Below are 15,097 nucleotides of genomic sequence, written 5' to 3'. Positions count from 1 at the left end.
TTTTCAAATTACAGAAAATCAAAGATAAAGAATAACCGTGAAAGAAACCAGAGGAAAAAAAGTCTTACCTACAGAGGAACAAAGATAAGAAATACATCTGACTTCTGCTCAGAAACCATGCAAGCAAGAAGAGAATAGCATGAAATATTTAAAATGCTGAGAGAAGGTGCCTAGGTGGCTCAGTCAGTTGAGTGTCCAACTCTTGATTTCAGCTCAGGTCATGATCTTGGGGTTAAGAGATTGAGCCCTGCATCAGGCTCTGTGCTCAGCACAGAGTCTGCTTGAGATTCTCTCTCTCCCTCTCCCTCTGCCCTCCCCCCTGCTCATGCAAACACACTCTCTCTAATTAAATAAATAAAATCTTAAAAAAAAAAAGGTTGAGGGAAAAAACCCATCAACCTAGAATTCTGTACCCTGCAAAATTATCCTTCAAAAGGGAAGGAGAAATAAAGACTTTCTCACATAAACAAAAATTCAGGGAATTTGTTGCCCATAGATCTGCCTTGCAAGAAATTTTCAAAATTTCCAAATTTCAAAATTTGGAGAGAAGGAAAATAACATAGATCCGAAACTCAGATCTACATAGAGAAAAAAGAGGGTATCAAAGAAGTAAAAAGTGAAGGTAAAATAAAAGCTTACTTTCTTGTTACTAATTGATCTAACAGATAACAATTTGTTCAAAATAACAACAGCAATAATGTGTTCAATTATATATGTTATGTATACATGTACACATATATTTATGTACACTTATATACATATAGGTATTACAGAAATATACATATATATTTATCCTCATATGTAAGTGAAATGAATAGCAGGTACAAGGGATGAGAAGAAGGAATTAGGATTATTTTGTTATCATAAGGTACTCACAGTACCCATGATGTGGTATAGTGTTATTTGAAAGTAGACAAGGATTAATGTTGTAAATGTATTTTGCAAACTCTAGGACAATAACTAAAAAAAGTAAAAAAAGTAAAAAAAATGTAAAAAGTATAATGGATTTGCTAAGAAAGGAGAAAAAAATGGAATCATATGAAATTCTCAATTAAAAGCATAAAAACCAGAAAATGAATGGAAGACAAAAATCAGAACAAAGACCTAGGGTAACAAATAAAAAACAGTAATGAGTATGGCAGATATTAATTCAACTACATCAATAGTTACTTTGAATGTCAATGGTCTAAATGCAACAAATAAAAAAGAGATCGTCATAGTGGATCAAAACCAAGAACCAACTATATGTTGTCTATGAGAAACCCACTTTAAATATAAAGATACACATAGATGAAAAGTAAATGGATAGAGAAAAATACACCATGCTAGCACTAATCAAAAGAAAGCAGGCATAGCTATGTTAATTTCAGACAGACCAGACTTCAAAGTAAGGAAAGTTATCAGGGAAAAAGAAGGGCATTACATAATGTTAAATGGATCAACTCTCCAAGAAGATGTAATGATTCTTAACATGTATGCATCAAACAACACAGCCTGCAACTACATGAGGCAAAAACTGATAAAATAGAAAGAAGACATAAATGAATCCACTATCATAGTTGGAGATGCCAGTATCCTTCTCTCAGAAACAGACAGACCTGGTAGGCAGAAAATCAGTAAGGATACAGGTAAACTCAGCCACACCATCGATCAACTGAATATAATTGCCATCTATAGACTATTTCATCTAATAAGATAGAATGTACATTTTTCTCAAAGTCATATGGATCATTCACCGAGATAAACCACATTCCAGGCCACAAAATACTGCTTAACAAATTCAAAATAACAGAATACCACGATGTCTGCTGTCAGCTCACAGTGGAATTAAACTAGACACCAATAACAAAAGAGAACTGGAAAACCATAAAATACATGGACATTAAACAACACGCTTTTAAATAACACGAGTAAAGGAAAAAAACTCAAGACAAATTTTAATATGTTTTGAACTAAATGAAAATGAAAATACAACCTATCAAAATGTGTGAGATACAATGCTTAGAGGAAAATTTATAGCATTGAATGCATATATTAGAAAAGGAGAGAGATGTAAAATCAATCATCTAAGTTTCTACCTTAGGAAACTAGAAAAAGCAGAGAAAAATGAAAAGTAGAAGAAAAATAATAAGAATTGGAGCAGAAATCAAACAGATTGAAAACAGGAAATCAATAGAGAAAATAAAATTAAAAACTAGTTCTTTGAAAAGATCAATAAAGTTGATAAGCCTCTAGCCAGGCTAACTAAGAAAAAAGGAGAGGACATAAATGACTAATATCAAAATGAGAGAAGAACAACACAGCAGACTCTGTGGAAGTTAAAAGGATAATAAAGGAATATTATGAGCAACTCTATGCTCATAAATTTAAAAACTAGATGAAATGAATGAATTCCTTGAAAGACACAAGAGGAAATAGATGATCTGAATAGGCCTATATCTGGTAAATAAATAATATTAATAACCTTCTAAAAGAGAAAGCACCAGTCCAGATAGGTTCCCTGGTAAATTCTATCAAATAGGCTAGGAAGAAATTTACCCAGTTTTCTACAGTCTATTTCAGAGGATATAAAAAGAGGGAATGCTTCTTAACTCATTCTATGAGGTCAGCATTACACTAATACCAAAACCAGACAAAGGCATTATAAGAAAAGAAAACTACAGGCCAATATATCTCATGAACGTAGACGTAAAAATCCTCAACAAAATATTAGTAAGTAGAACCCAAAAAAGTATAAAAAGAATTGTATACCACAGCCAAGTGGGATTTATTCCAGGTATGCAAAGCTGGTTCAACATTAAAAAATCAATTAATGTAATTTAGCACATCAACAGACCAAAAACGAAAAATTGCATGGTCATATCAATAGATGTGGAAAAAGCATTTGACAAAATCCAACACCCATTCATAATAAAAACTCTCAGTAAACTAGGAATAGAAGGAAACTTCTTCAACTTGATAAAAATAATCTGCAAAAAACTTACAGCTAACATCATACTTAATACTGAGAAACTTGAAGGTTTCCCACTAAAATCAGGTACCAGGCAAAAATGTCCCCTCTCGCTATTCTTTTTCAACATTGAACTGGAAGTCCTTGTGCATGCAATATGGCAAGAAAAGGAAATAAAAGTTATGCATATTGGGAAATATGTCTTTATTCACAGATGACATGATCATCTATGTAGAAAATCTGTAAGAATCAACAAAAAAATCTCTTGGGAGTAATAAGTAATTATAGCAAGGTTAAAAGATACAAGGTTAATATATAAAAAGTTAGTTGCTTTCCTATATGCCAGTAATGAACAAGTGGAATTTGAAATGAAAAACACAATACCATTCACATTAGCAACCCCCAAAATGAAATACTTAAGTATAAACCTAACGAAATATACACAAGATCTTTATGAAGAACACTAAAAAATTCTCATGAATAAGATGTAAAAATAAGTAAATGGAAAGATATTCCGTGTCCACAGATAGGAAGACCCAATATTGTCAAAATGTCAATTCTTCCCAACTCAATCCCATTCAAAGCTCCAGCAAGTTATTTTATAGATGTCAACAAACCATTTCTAAATTTTATATGGAGAGGTAAAAGGCCCAGAAGAGCCAATACAATATCGGAGAAGAACCAGACTTCCAGACTTACTATACAGCTACAGTCATGAAGACAGTGTGGTGTTGGTGAAAGAAAAGACCAATAGTTCAATGGAACAGAATAGAGAGCCCAGAAATAGACCCAAAGAAGCATACTCAATGATTTTCATGAAGGAGTCAAGGAAATACAATGGAGCTAAGTATTAGTTTCAATAAGATTCTGGAATAACCAGACATCTACATGTAAAAAAATCAGTCTAGACACAGGCCTTACACCCTTCACAAAAATTAACTCAAAATAGATCATAGACCTAAATATAAAACACAAAACCATGAAACTCCTAAAAGATAACATAGGAGAAAACCTAGATGACTTTGGGTATGGTGATGACTTTTTAGATACAACACCAAAGACATAACCCACGAAAGAAAAGTTGGTAAGTTATACCTCATTAAAATTAAAAACATCTGCTCTGTGAAAAACAACATCAAGAGCATTAGTGGATAAGTCACAGACTAGGAGGAAATATTTGCAAAATACACACCTATAAAAGACGGTTATCTAAAATATACAAAGAAGACTTAAAACTCAACAATGAGAAAACAGCTCGGTTAAAAAAAATATGGGACCATAACAAACACCTTACCAAAGAAGATATACGGATAGCAAATAAGAATATGAAGAGTTGCTCCACATCATATTTCATCAGCGAAATGCAAATTAAAAATAACAAGATAGCACTACCTACCTATTAGATGGCCAAAATCTGGAACACTGACACCACCAAATGCTGGTGGAGATGTGAAACAACAGGCACACTCCTTTATTGCTGGTGGGAATGCAAAATGGACGGTTACATTGGAAGAGAGTTTGGCAGTTTCTCACAAAACAAAACATACTCTTGGGGCACCTGGATGGCTCAGTTGGTTAAGCAACTGACTCTTGATTTTAGCTCTGGTCATGATCTCAGGGTGGTGTGATCAAGCCCTGTGCGGGCTCTGTGCTGGGCATGGAGCCTGCTTACATTTCTCTCTGTCCCCCTGTCCCCCCTCCTCCTCCCACTCCCATGCGCTTGCACGTGCTCTCTCTCTCTCTCAAAACAAAACAAAACAAAACAAAACAAAACAAAACAAAACAAAACGGTATTCTTACCATATGATCCGGCAATTACTCTTCTTGGTATCTACCCAAAGGATTTGAAAACTTTTGGCCACACAATAACACCCATGTGAATATTTATAGCAGCTGCACTCATAATTGTCAAAATGTGGTAGGCGAATGGATAAACCGTGGTACATCCAGACAACAGAGTACTATTCAGACTCATACGAAATGAGTTATCAGGCCATGAAAAAACATGGAGGAATTTTAAATTCATATTACTAAGTAAAAAAAAGTCAATCTGAGAAGGCTACATACTGTATGATTCCAAGTATATGACATTCCGGAAAAGGCAAACTGTGGAAACAATAGGAAAGATCATGCCCGAGATGCAGATAGTGGGGGGATGAATAGGCAGAGCACGGAGGCTTTTTAGGGCAGTGCAAATATTCTGTATGACAGTACAATGGGAGATACATGGTTGTTATAAGTTTGTCCAGAACCACTGTACAACACCAAGAGCGACCCTTAGTTAAACTATGGACTCTGAGTGACTGTGATGTGTCAATGTAAGTTCATTTTTGGTAGAAAATTGTAGTATTCTGGTGACTGATGTTAATAGTAAGGGAGGCTATGTATGTGTGGGGGCAGGAGGTATATGGGAAATCTTGGTACCTTCATCTCAATTTATTGGAAACCTAAAACTTCTCTAGAAAATTAGTCTTGAGAGTGTGGAAGGAGCATTATACATAGATTATGGGGTGCAGTAAAAGGAGACTGGTGATCCCCAGCCCTGCTAACCAGCCCCATAGGCCACATCCACAAGACATGTAAGGACACTTCTGGATACAGCTTCTGCGGTTGTGGAAGTTGACCCAGTGAGGGAGGAGGAGGTCCTAAAGAGATAAATTAAGAAAGTTCTTACCTGTCAACAGATTACGTAGGCTACAGATGCTAGGAGAATGCCAGATATGAAGGAACATCTCAGGCAAGTCACAGAGTGCAGATGGGTGGACCAGGGCCTCATCTCGCCCTTCCTCAGGGGAGCTCACAGCCAAATGAGCAAGACAAGGAATCAGGAGAACATGGTGGTCACGGGTGCTGGCTCTGAAGCCGGAATGCCCAGGTACCTCACCAAGCTCTGTCACTTGCTGGCCGTACGGGCAAATTTCTTAATGATTCGTATCAGCTTCCTCACTGGTAAAATGGGGATAACATTACCATTATGTTGTGAGATAAAAAAATAAAATAATATGCTTATTACTTCAAATAATTCTTTTTTTTTTAAAGATTTTATTTATTTATTTGACAGAGAGAGGGACAGCCAGCGAGAGAGGGAACACAAGCAGGGGGAGTGGGAGAGGAAGAAGCAGGCTCCTAGCGGAGAAGCCTGATGTGGGACGGACTGAATCACCCAGGTGCCCCTATTTTTTTTTTTATTGTTGTTTGTTTGTTTTTGTTTTAATGCTCCATAGATGATTCCAAAGCTCAGCCAAAACTGAGAGCCACTGAACTGGATTTTGGGACTAATGTTTGAGATCATTGAGTTGTTTCAAACCGATAGGTTTGTTTGCTTCTGTTTGTTTTCATGGGCTGTTGACATTATTTTTGTTTTACAATTTTAGAGTTGTCATGAAATTGAAAGAAAGCTCACTCTTACACTAAGCAGAAGCAAGAAGCACTAAAACCTTCACATTCTTTCTTCGTTGTAAGCCAGGGCACATCTAAAGACAGATTTTTTTTTTTAAAGATTTTATTTATTTATTTGACAGAGACAGACAGCCAGCGAGAGAGAGAACACAAGCAGGGGGAGTGGGAGAAGAAGAAGCAGGCTCCTAGCGGAGGAGCCTGATGTGGGGCTTGATCCCAGAACGCTGGGATCACGCCCTGAGCCGAAGGCAGATGCTTAAGGACTGTGCCACCCAGGCGCCCCTAAAGACAGATCTTAATACTGACACACGTCCAAGGAAGACTCAGATGTAGATACACTTAAAAAAGGAGAGTTTACTTGCAAAGGCGAAAAGAGTCAGACTGAAGAACTGGTTTGCCAAATGGAGGCGCTTAAAGGGGGGAAAAACAACAACCGCGCACAATTGTCAGAGTTACAAGATTACACAGTCTGTTGGAAACAGTACCTTTCTCGGATGATCGTCATGCCTACAAAGGTCGTAATCTACAGACACCCGCAAGGCAAATATTCGGGCTAAAATTGTTTTAAGGGATTCCAAGTTAATACTCAAGATGTTATTACTTTGGGAATCAGAACGAGTCAGGATGACTCTGCAGTTTTGGGGTTATCTCCCGTGAAGTTTAGTCACGTTGGAAACAGGCAAGGCGTCAGATTTGCCTTTAACACACCTGTCAATTCTTCAACTCCACCGGGAGAAGAAAGGCGCACAGTATCTGACCTTCTGCGCACGCTCCGTCCGGAAGCCAGGGGGCGGGGCGAGGGCACGCGGGGACTTGTGGGAAAACTCGGGAAGGCGGGGCCCGGCGTGGGAAGCTGCGGGCCTGGGGTACCGGTCCTGCGGGCAGTAACGGCCTAGCGAGGTGAGCCGGCTTTGCCTTTATCGCCGGCTGCGATAGCCGACGAGGCTTTGGGGGTGACCTGGCGCAAAGAGGGCGCGCGGCCGTGGGTGCCGGGGGAGGCGGAGGGCAGGAACGCGTGAGGGCGGGCGGCGAGGGCGCGGCGGCGCGGTGGTGTCCAGGGTAGCGGCGTCCCGGGGGAGCGTTCCGGAAGGGGCTCGCCCTGCGCGCCAGGGTATGGAAGATCTGCTCCGCCGACTGTCCCTCCATCCCCGGCTACCCAGGGTTTTGGCCGATTTGCGGTGATCCGATCGCAGATCCACCCTACCTAGAGAACTGCAGGGGGGGGATACCCGCCCCCCTCTCGGCGTGGGTGTGCTGTGTTCGCCTGGATACTGAGGATGAAAGCGATACCCCCCAGCACTGGAAGTTTCTGGTTGCCTGCTCCGACTCTAGCCCCGTCGTAGGTTCCGTGGGAGCAATTGTACCTGCGGGAGCAGCAGAGGTGATTAGTGAAATGAAAAAGGGTTTCGACTCTTTGTAGCATTTCAGCGGCTTGCTGCATTATTATTATTATTTTTTTTTAAAGATTCTATTTATTTATGTGACAGAGAGACAGCCAGCGAGAGAGGCAACACAGCAGGGGAGTGAGAGAGGAAGAAGCAGGCTCCCAGCGGAGGAGCCCGACGTGGGGCTCGATCCCGGAACGCCGGGATCACGCCCTGAGCCGAAGGCAGACGCCTTAACGACTGAGCCACCCAGGCGCCCCGGCTTGCTGCATTATTATTCCTATTTTTGAGCCCCCAGAAAAGCACTATACTGGTTTCGTTTTTTTAAAAATGAGATATACATACGTGATCAAACTTGGGCACTGCCTGAAAAGAAGGTTAAACTTTATTAGGTTATAAGGGCAGGCAAGGGGTCAGAAGACCTATCTGCATTTGCAACCATCAGAAAAGTGATTTTCCTAATCTCTGCTCTCGTTCCCATGCTGCTCCCCTCGCCACTCACCTTAAACGTTGAATCCCTTCCTATCTTTTTGCGGACTTTGCCCCATTACTCATCCTGCCCCATCACTCATCCTTTTTCCTAGATCTTCTTTTACACTGATTCTGTTCGTCCTCTTCCACCAGACTATACTTGTGAGCAATCTTAGATTATTACAGAATTACGCTAATCCCCATATAATCTCATTTACTCAGCAGCTCATTTTATTTCCATTCTTTCCTTAAATCTCATTAAAACTTTCAATAAATTTTTATATGACTAAATACAGTGCACTTTCTTTCCCCTAATGCAACCTTTGTGTCATTAGGCACTGCCAACCTCTCTCATCTTGAACTCATTCTTGAAAATTCTCTTCTGTGACAGTACTCTCCAGTTTTCCTCCCAGCTCTCTAGATGTTGCTCCCCAGTTTTTCCTATATTGGCATCTCCTTGGCTTGTTCCCTAAATGGTAGTGTTTTGCAGGCTCCACCCCCGCCCCACCCAACCCAGCAGTCGCAGTGATTAAGCAGGTCCAAATCCATGATTGTAACTTGTACCTTTATGCTAATGACACTCAAATTTATAAATTTATATCTCTGCCCTATGTAACTACCTACTGGGTATGTCATCCTGATGTCTGATAAGCACTTGAGTCAGTATATCCCAAACTGAAATATTTGTCTTCTTGTCCTCCAATCCTGAAACCTCTTTTCCTTTCTTTTTTTAAGGTTAAAAAAAATTTTTTTAAAGTAATCTCTACACCCAACGTGGGGCTCAAACTCATAACCCCAAGATCAAGAGTGGCATGTTCCACCGGCTGAGCCAGCCAGGTGCCCCCCTCTTTTCCTTTTAGAATTGTGATCAATTCTAGATCACAGATCAAATCTGTGACTCAAATGGCACTGCTAATTTCACCAGGCTCCCAAGCAGGAAATCTAAGACATTGTTTATGTCCTTCTCTGCTCTCAGCTCCTCAGTTGAATCAGTCATGAGGTACTTTTGATTTTACCTCCACGATACTTTCATAGCTCTCAGACCTCAAGGCCTGGCATTTTGAGATCTGTCCCATAGCCACCTCAGCCTTCTCTTCCGTCATTCTCTTTCTTAGTCCTTCAGTCCACGTGCCCACTCCATGGTTAATCACTAGCTAGTTATAGCACCTCTGGGGACTCTTTCCTTGAACCCACCACCCTACCCACCTGATTTATGCCTGTCCTTTGTGGTCAGTCCCACAGCATCTGTATGTGCCTCTAGCGCAGTTCTCAACCAGGAGTTATGTCTCCCCGGTGACATCTGACAATGTCTGGAGACATTTTTGATTGTCACAGTCTAGAGGGGAGGGAGAATACTGCTACACACTTGGAAGATGCCAGCCATCTTACAATGCATAGGACAGACCTTCTACCACAGAGAATTATCTGGCCCAAAGTGTCCATAGCCAGGCGCCTGGGTGGCTCAGTCCTTAAGCGTCTGCCTTCGGGTCAGGTCCTGATCTCAGCGTTCTGGGATCGATCCCCGCATTGGGCTCCCTGCTCGGCGGGAAACCTGCTTCTCCTTCTCCTACTCCCCCTGCTTGTGTTCCCTCTCTCGCTGCCTCTCTCTCTGTCGAATAAATAAATAAAATCTTTAACAAAACAAAACAAAACAAAACAAAACACAAAGTGTCAATAGCCCCAAGATGAAAAACCCTGCCTAGCATAGTATTTTGTGGCTCGGTACTTGATTATTTCGTTTCCTTTTCCACTAGACCTGGGATCTTGTCTTACTTGTTTTTACAGGACCTGTCACATAGCAGAAGTTCAATAAATTTTGAAAAGGAGTAAAGGAGATAATTAGATTAATTTATAAACTGGAGATGAGCAGAGAGTCTGCTACTTGCTAATTTCAGTGATTTCCCCATCATTGCCTTTCATTCATATTGCATTGCAGTGAAGCCCAGACTTGTCTGTTTATTTTTCATTTGTTCATTCAGCAAACATTGATTCATTTAAAAAATAATATACTGATGTTTTCTTTGTTCAGCATCACTTTAGACTCTCGTCCATGCACGTATTTTTTGCCATTTATGAAGTGGTAAAAAAATCATTAATTAGCTCTGCTTCAAAAACAAACCAAATAATTCTGTTTAATTCTTGTCAGAGATTGGTTGGTCAAAAGCCTGCAGACCATAATGACTTCGACAAATAAAGCAATTGAATTACAACTACAAGTGAAACAAAATGCAGAAGAATTACAGGACTTTATGAGGGATTTAGAAAACTGGGAAAAAGATATTAAACAGAAGGATATGGAACTAAGAAGACAGAATGGTGTTCCTGAAGAGGTAAATTTCTTAATTAAATCCCACTTTAGCTTCCAGCAAAGCTGTTTAATTTAAAACAAAGCACAACCTTTTAAAATGTTTCATGAAAATACTGAAATTGAAGTCATGTGCTGCCTGTCAAACATTTTGAAAAATTCTGCTTTTTAAATGTTTGTAATAATTATATTAACTCTATTCAGACATTTTAAGGCTTAGCCAGTAGTTACGGAAAGGAAGACCGCGTGATAATTCTTAAGGTAAATGAATAGCATCTTCGATATTTAGGGGGGTGTGTGTGTATATATAATACAGATTGTGTACAATTACATATTTAATGGTATCTTAACATACAGTATTGGCATAAAATGTAGATTACTTACAAACGTTTTTCTTTTTTTTTTTTAAAGATTTTATTTATTTATTTGACAGAGATAGAGACAGCCAGTGAGAGAGGGAACACAAGCAGGGGAGTGGGAGAGGGAGAAGCAGGCTCATAGCGGAGGAGCCTGATGTGGGGCTCGATCCCACAACGCCGGGATCACGCCCTGAGCCGAAGGCAGACGCTTAACCACTGTGCCACCCAGGCGCCCCTACAAACGTTTTTCTTAAGACCGCATTTAAGTATGGGTAACTTTCAAACTAACGATATGGAGGCAGTTCAGTTTGCTGTTGTACTGCTGATTCATTGTAGTAAGGCTGACGACAAAGCAGTTTCGGAAGCGTGAATTTAGGATTGCAAATGATGTGTCTAATTAAAATTTCTAGCTAATACTTTCCTTGTGACTAAACAATATTCAGCATTTGTCAAAGAATGAATTAAACTTTTCAGGCATGAATTGTTATAAGTAAAGATGGTAAATTGGTATTTTAAGCACTTAAAAAATAAAAAGTACTTCTTACTTGAAAATATAATTTAGTGATAGTTTTAAACATTGGTAGTTATATAAAAGAGTAATAACAGAGCAGTGCTTAAACATTGTGTGCTTATTTTTTCCCATCCCTAGAATTTACCTCCTATTCGAAATAGGAATTTTAGGAAAAAGAAGAAAGGCAAACCTAAAGAGTCTTCTAAAAAAACCAAAGATGAAAACACAAAAAACAGGATAAAATCTTATGATTATGAGGCATGGGCAAAACTTGATGTGGTAAGTTAATTTGCTTCTGTGCTTCTTAGTATTTGAATAAAATTGTCTTGAAGTTAGCTAAGAGTCATGGGTTAAATGAAGAATAATGTAAAGTTCTTACCTTTGTGTCTTTCACTTATAGATTATTTTATGTGAGTCCAAATTAAATGACATTGCTTTTCAATTAACTAGATTATTTTTTTCTCCTGAAGCCCTCATTCAGTGAGTAGTGGCTAAAACAGCCAGGATCCTTTTCTTTTTTTCTATTTTTTCTTTCTGCAAAAATAGTATGTAGGGGCTCCTGGGTGGCGCAGTCGTTAAGCGTCTGCCTTTGGCTCAGGGCGTGATCCCGGCGTTCTGGGATCGAGCCCCACATCAGGCTCCTCCGCTGGGAGCCTGCTTCTTCCTCTCCCACTCCCCCTGCTTGTGTTCCCTCTCTCGCTGACTGTCTCTATCTCTGTCAAATAAAGAGATAAAATCTTAAAAAAAAAAAAGTTATTAAAAAAAATAGTATGTAGAGGTCCTGTGTACTCCCTACCCCATTTACCCCAGTGGTTGTATCTTCCTTAATTATAGTACAGTATCAAAACCAGGAAATTGATATGGTACAATGTATGTATAGTTCAATGCCATTTTACCACACAGATTTGGGTAGCCACCACTGCATTTAGAATTCAAAAATACCGCATCCCTATCCCATCTTCTTTTCTTCCCTCTATCCCCATAGATAACCACTCTTCTGATTTTTATGTTTATTATTTTATTTGCACTTGTCTGTTTAACATTTTTATTTGAGGTTATAGTATACATACAGTGAAGTGCAAAAATTTTAAGTGTACGGCTCCCTGAATTTTTACTCCTGTATATACCTGAGAAACCATGATCCACATCAAAATATAAGATGTTTCCAGCATCCCAGAAGCCTTCCTTTTCAGTTGATTACCTCCCGAAGGTAGCCAGTATTGTGATCTCTAATATTATAGATCAGTTTTGCCAGTTTTGGAATTTCATATAAATGTTCACACTCTTTTGTGTTTAGCTTTGTTTGCTGGCATTGTCTAAGATTGATCCATATTAACAGTAGCAGTAATTTGTTCTTTTTCCTTGCTGATTAGAATTCCATTGTGTGGATATATCACAGTTTGTGTATCCATTCTCCTATTGACATAGTTTGGGTTGTTTCCAGTTTGGGACTATTATGAATAAATCTGCTATGAACATTCTTGTATGTGTCTTTTGATGGATGTAAGCACCCGGGAGGGAATTTGCCAGGACATATTTTATATATACATTTAGTTTTAGAAGACATTGCTCAATAGTTTTTCACATTAATTGTATTTTTCTTAATGAAACCAAGGCTAATTGACTCAAGATAGAGCTGGCACTAACAATTAAATAGTTTGCCATCTGCTTCAGTATTGTCCTGATGTAAGAGAAGTACGATTTTAGGTCTTGGATTTATTGCTGTGGAAAGTACTTTCTGAACATGATTTTTTCTCTGCTGAGTATTATATAGTCTACTTTGATTTTTTGTGACCTTACCTGTCATTATATAGATTTTTCCTTTTCGTAAGGTGGTATGTTCTTATAATGCTTTTTCCTGAAAGCCATCACCCTCAGATCATTGCTGAGAGTGGTGCTTTCTATACAGTCATTTACTCAGTCAGCAGATACTTTTGAACTCCTGCTTTGTGTGGCCAGTGCCATCATGATGCCCTGCGTTGCTTGACGTCGTTTTAGTGTATCCATACAAGACGTAGGTGTTTACTTACCATCCCACTCTAGTTGAGATCTGAGCAGCTGCTTTAGTGTTCTGCTGCTGGTGGTGGTCTACACATGCAAGCGTAGCGGCGTTGGATAATCTCGGCTCTTTAATGTCGGTAGGCTGGTGGTATTTGTGGAATCTTCATGCTAAAACACGTAGCTGAGTTTCAGTCTATCCTTTAATGTTCATTCAAGGAAACAAGCATAGATTTTATTTTATTTTTTAATTTGTCAATGACTTGGGGTTTTTTGACATAAGTAGTATGGTATTAAAGGCAAAAAAGATTTTTTTATACAATTAAAATTTTTGTTTAAATGAGCTTTAATGAACTTTAACGCTTACTGGTTTTAAAATCTCTTAATAAAAACCATTCTTTTATCGTATGTGATAAATATGATGAGATGATTTATTACCGTGAAAGGAATGTGTGATCCAAAAGAGATGAGGAACTGTTGGACTAGCATATTATGTATTTTCTTTGGTAGAGTTGGCTGTGTTTTTGGAATTCACTGAGAGACACTCTAACACAGTCCTTGAGAGCTCTTCAGAGGAGGCAGATTTGCCTTGATTCAAATCTTGGCTTGGCCACTCATTAGCCCAGTGATCTTGAGTTAATAAACCTGTGTGTCTTCGTTCCTTCCAGTAAAAAACATGGGGAATTATACTTACCTCATAGGTTTTTGTAAGGATTAGGAGTTCATGTGCTTTACAGGCAGTTTTTCATATTTTGAGAATAAAGAAGAAAAAAGGTTTTTAGTAAAAACCTTTCTTGGCTGTTGGTTGTTTATTACATTAGTTTGGCGTTATTTCCAAACTTCGCTTATGTCAAGCTGTAAATACCTCACTACGAATAGTTTGTGATTTAGAGGGATTTGTAGGCTCTATTGACTTAGCTTACTTACTTCATGAGTTCGTAGCTAGATTCTTGAAATAGTCTGGATCTTGGTTTTCTAAACAAGGGGGCATTTTTCTCTGGAGATAATCCTAACAATGAGAGGTTATTTGGGTTGAAAGCAACCTTAAGCCTTTAGGTCCTTAGATCATTACAATGTAAGTTCTGTTGAGTGTACTTTTTTTTTTTTTTAATGACTTCTTTATTTTAATGGTCATGTAATTATGAGCACTGTTCTACTTATAATTTCAGGACAGTATCCTTGATGAGCTTGATAAAGAAGAGAGTACCCATGATTCTGTGTCTCAAGAATCAGAGTCAGAAGAAGATGGGATTCATGTAGATTCACAAAAGGCTCTTGCTCTAAAAGAAAAGGTATTCTTTAGGTTAGCATTAGTTTCCTTCGTGTAAGCAGGATATGTAGAAAATTGTATGGATCCCAGTATTTCTTCAGTGTAGTTTGGGGGATGTTCACACTTTAAGTTGTTATTGGCTGTATTCGTATCAAGAGGCAGTATAGCTTGTTGATTACAAGTATATGCTCTGAAACCAGATTGTATGGGTTCAGATCCTGTGACAAGTTCTTTAATTTCCTGTACCTCAGTTTTCTTAACTGTAAAAATAAGATTAATATTATTACTAAACCTCAATGGGTTGTTAAGAATATTAAATGAAGTATTATATATAAAATGCATGGACTGTACAGAGAGTCCTTTTAGGGTTTTTTGTAGAAGACTAAAGTAACTTAAAATCAGTGTGTGAATCTTGACATGCATATTAAATTCCACTCCTCCATATCACA

At 38.7% G+C, this 15,097-nt stretch overlaps 1 protein-coding gene and 1 long non-coding RNA gene across 2 annotated transcripts in view; one reads left to right on the top strand and one right to left on the bottom strand.

Annotated features, from left to right (window-relative positions):
- Positions 1–4,346: 4,346 nt before the first annotated feature.
- LOC103675424 lies at positions 4,347–7,126 on the bottom strand. Its single transcript, XR_571848.2, has 3 exons — positions 6,835–7,126; positions 5,625–5,896; positions 4,347–4,427 (listed from the first exon to the last, which is right to left on the bottom strand). It is a non-coding gene; the product is annotated as an uncharacterized LOC103675424 (long non-coding RNA).
- Positions 7,127–7,162: 36 nt separating this feature from the next.
- RPAP3 (RNA polymerase II associated protein 3) overlaps positions 7,163–15,097 on the top strand; it is a 39,829-nt gene continuing 31,894 nt past the window's right edge. The window contains exons 1-4 of the mRNA XM_008704494.2: positions 7,163–7,249; positions 10,352–10,535; positions 11,519–11,659; positions 14,548–14,670. Of these exons, the coding sequence (XP_008702716.1) occupies positions 10,383–10,535; positions 11,519–11,659; positions 14,548–14,670 (417 nt within the window). The 5' untranslated portion in view covers positions 7,163–7,249; positions 10,352–10,382. The remainder of the gene's footprint in view (positions 7,250–10,351; positions 10,536–11,518; positions 11,660–14,547; positions 14,671–15,097) is intronic.

Source organism: Ursus maritimus, unplaced genomic scaffold (assembly GCF_017311325.1).
Source record: "Ursus maritimus isolate PB19 unplaced genomic scaffold, ASM1731132v1 scaffold_26, whole genome shotgun sequence".
Classification (NCBI taxonomy): Eukaryota; Metazoa; Chordata; class Mammalia; order Carnivora; family Ursidae; genus Ursus; species Ursus maritimus.
The sequence above is the reverse complement of the archived record's forward strand: the minus strand, read 5'-3'. Positions and strand labels throughout refer to the sequence as shown.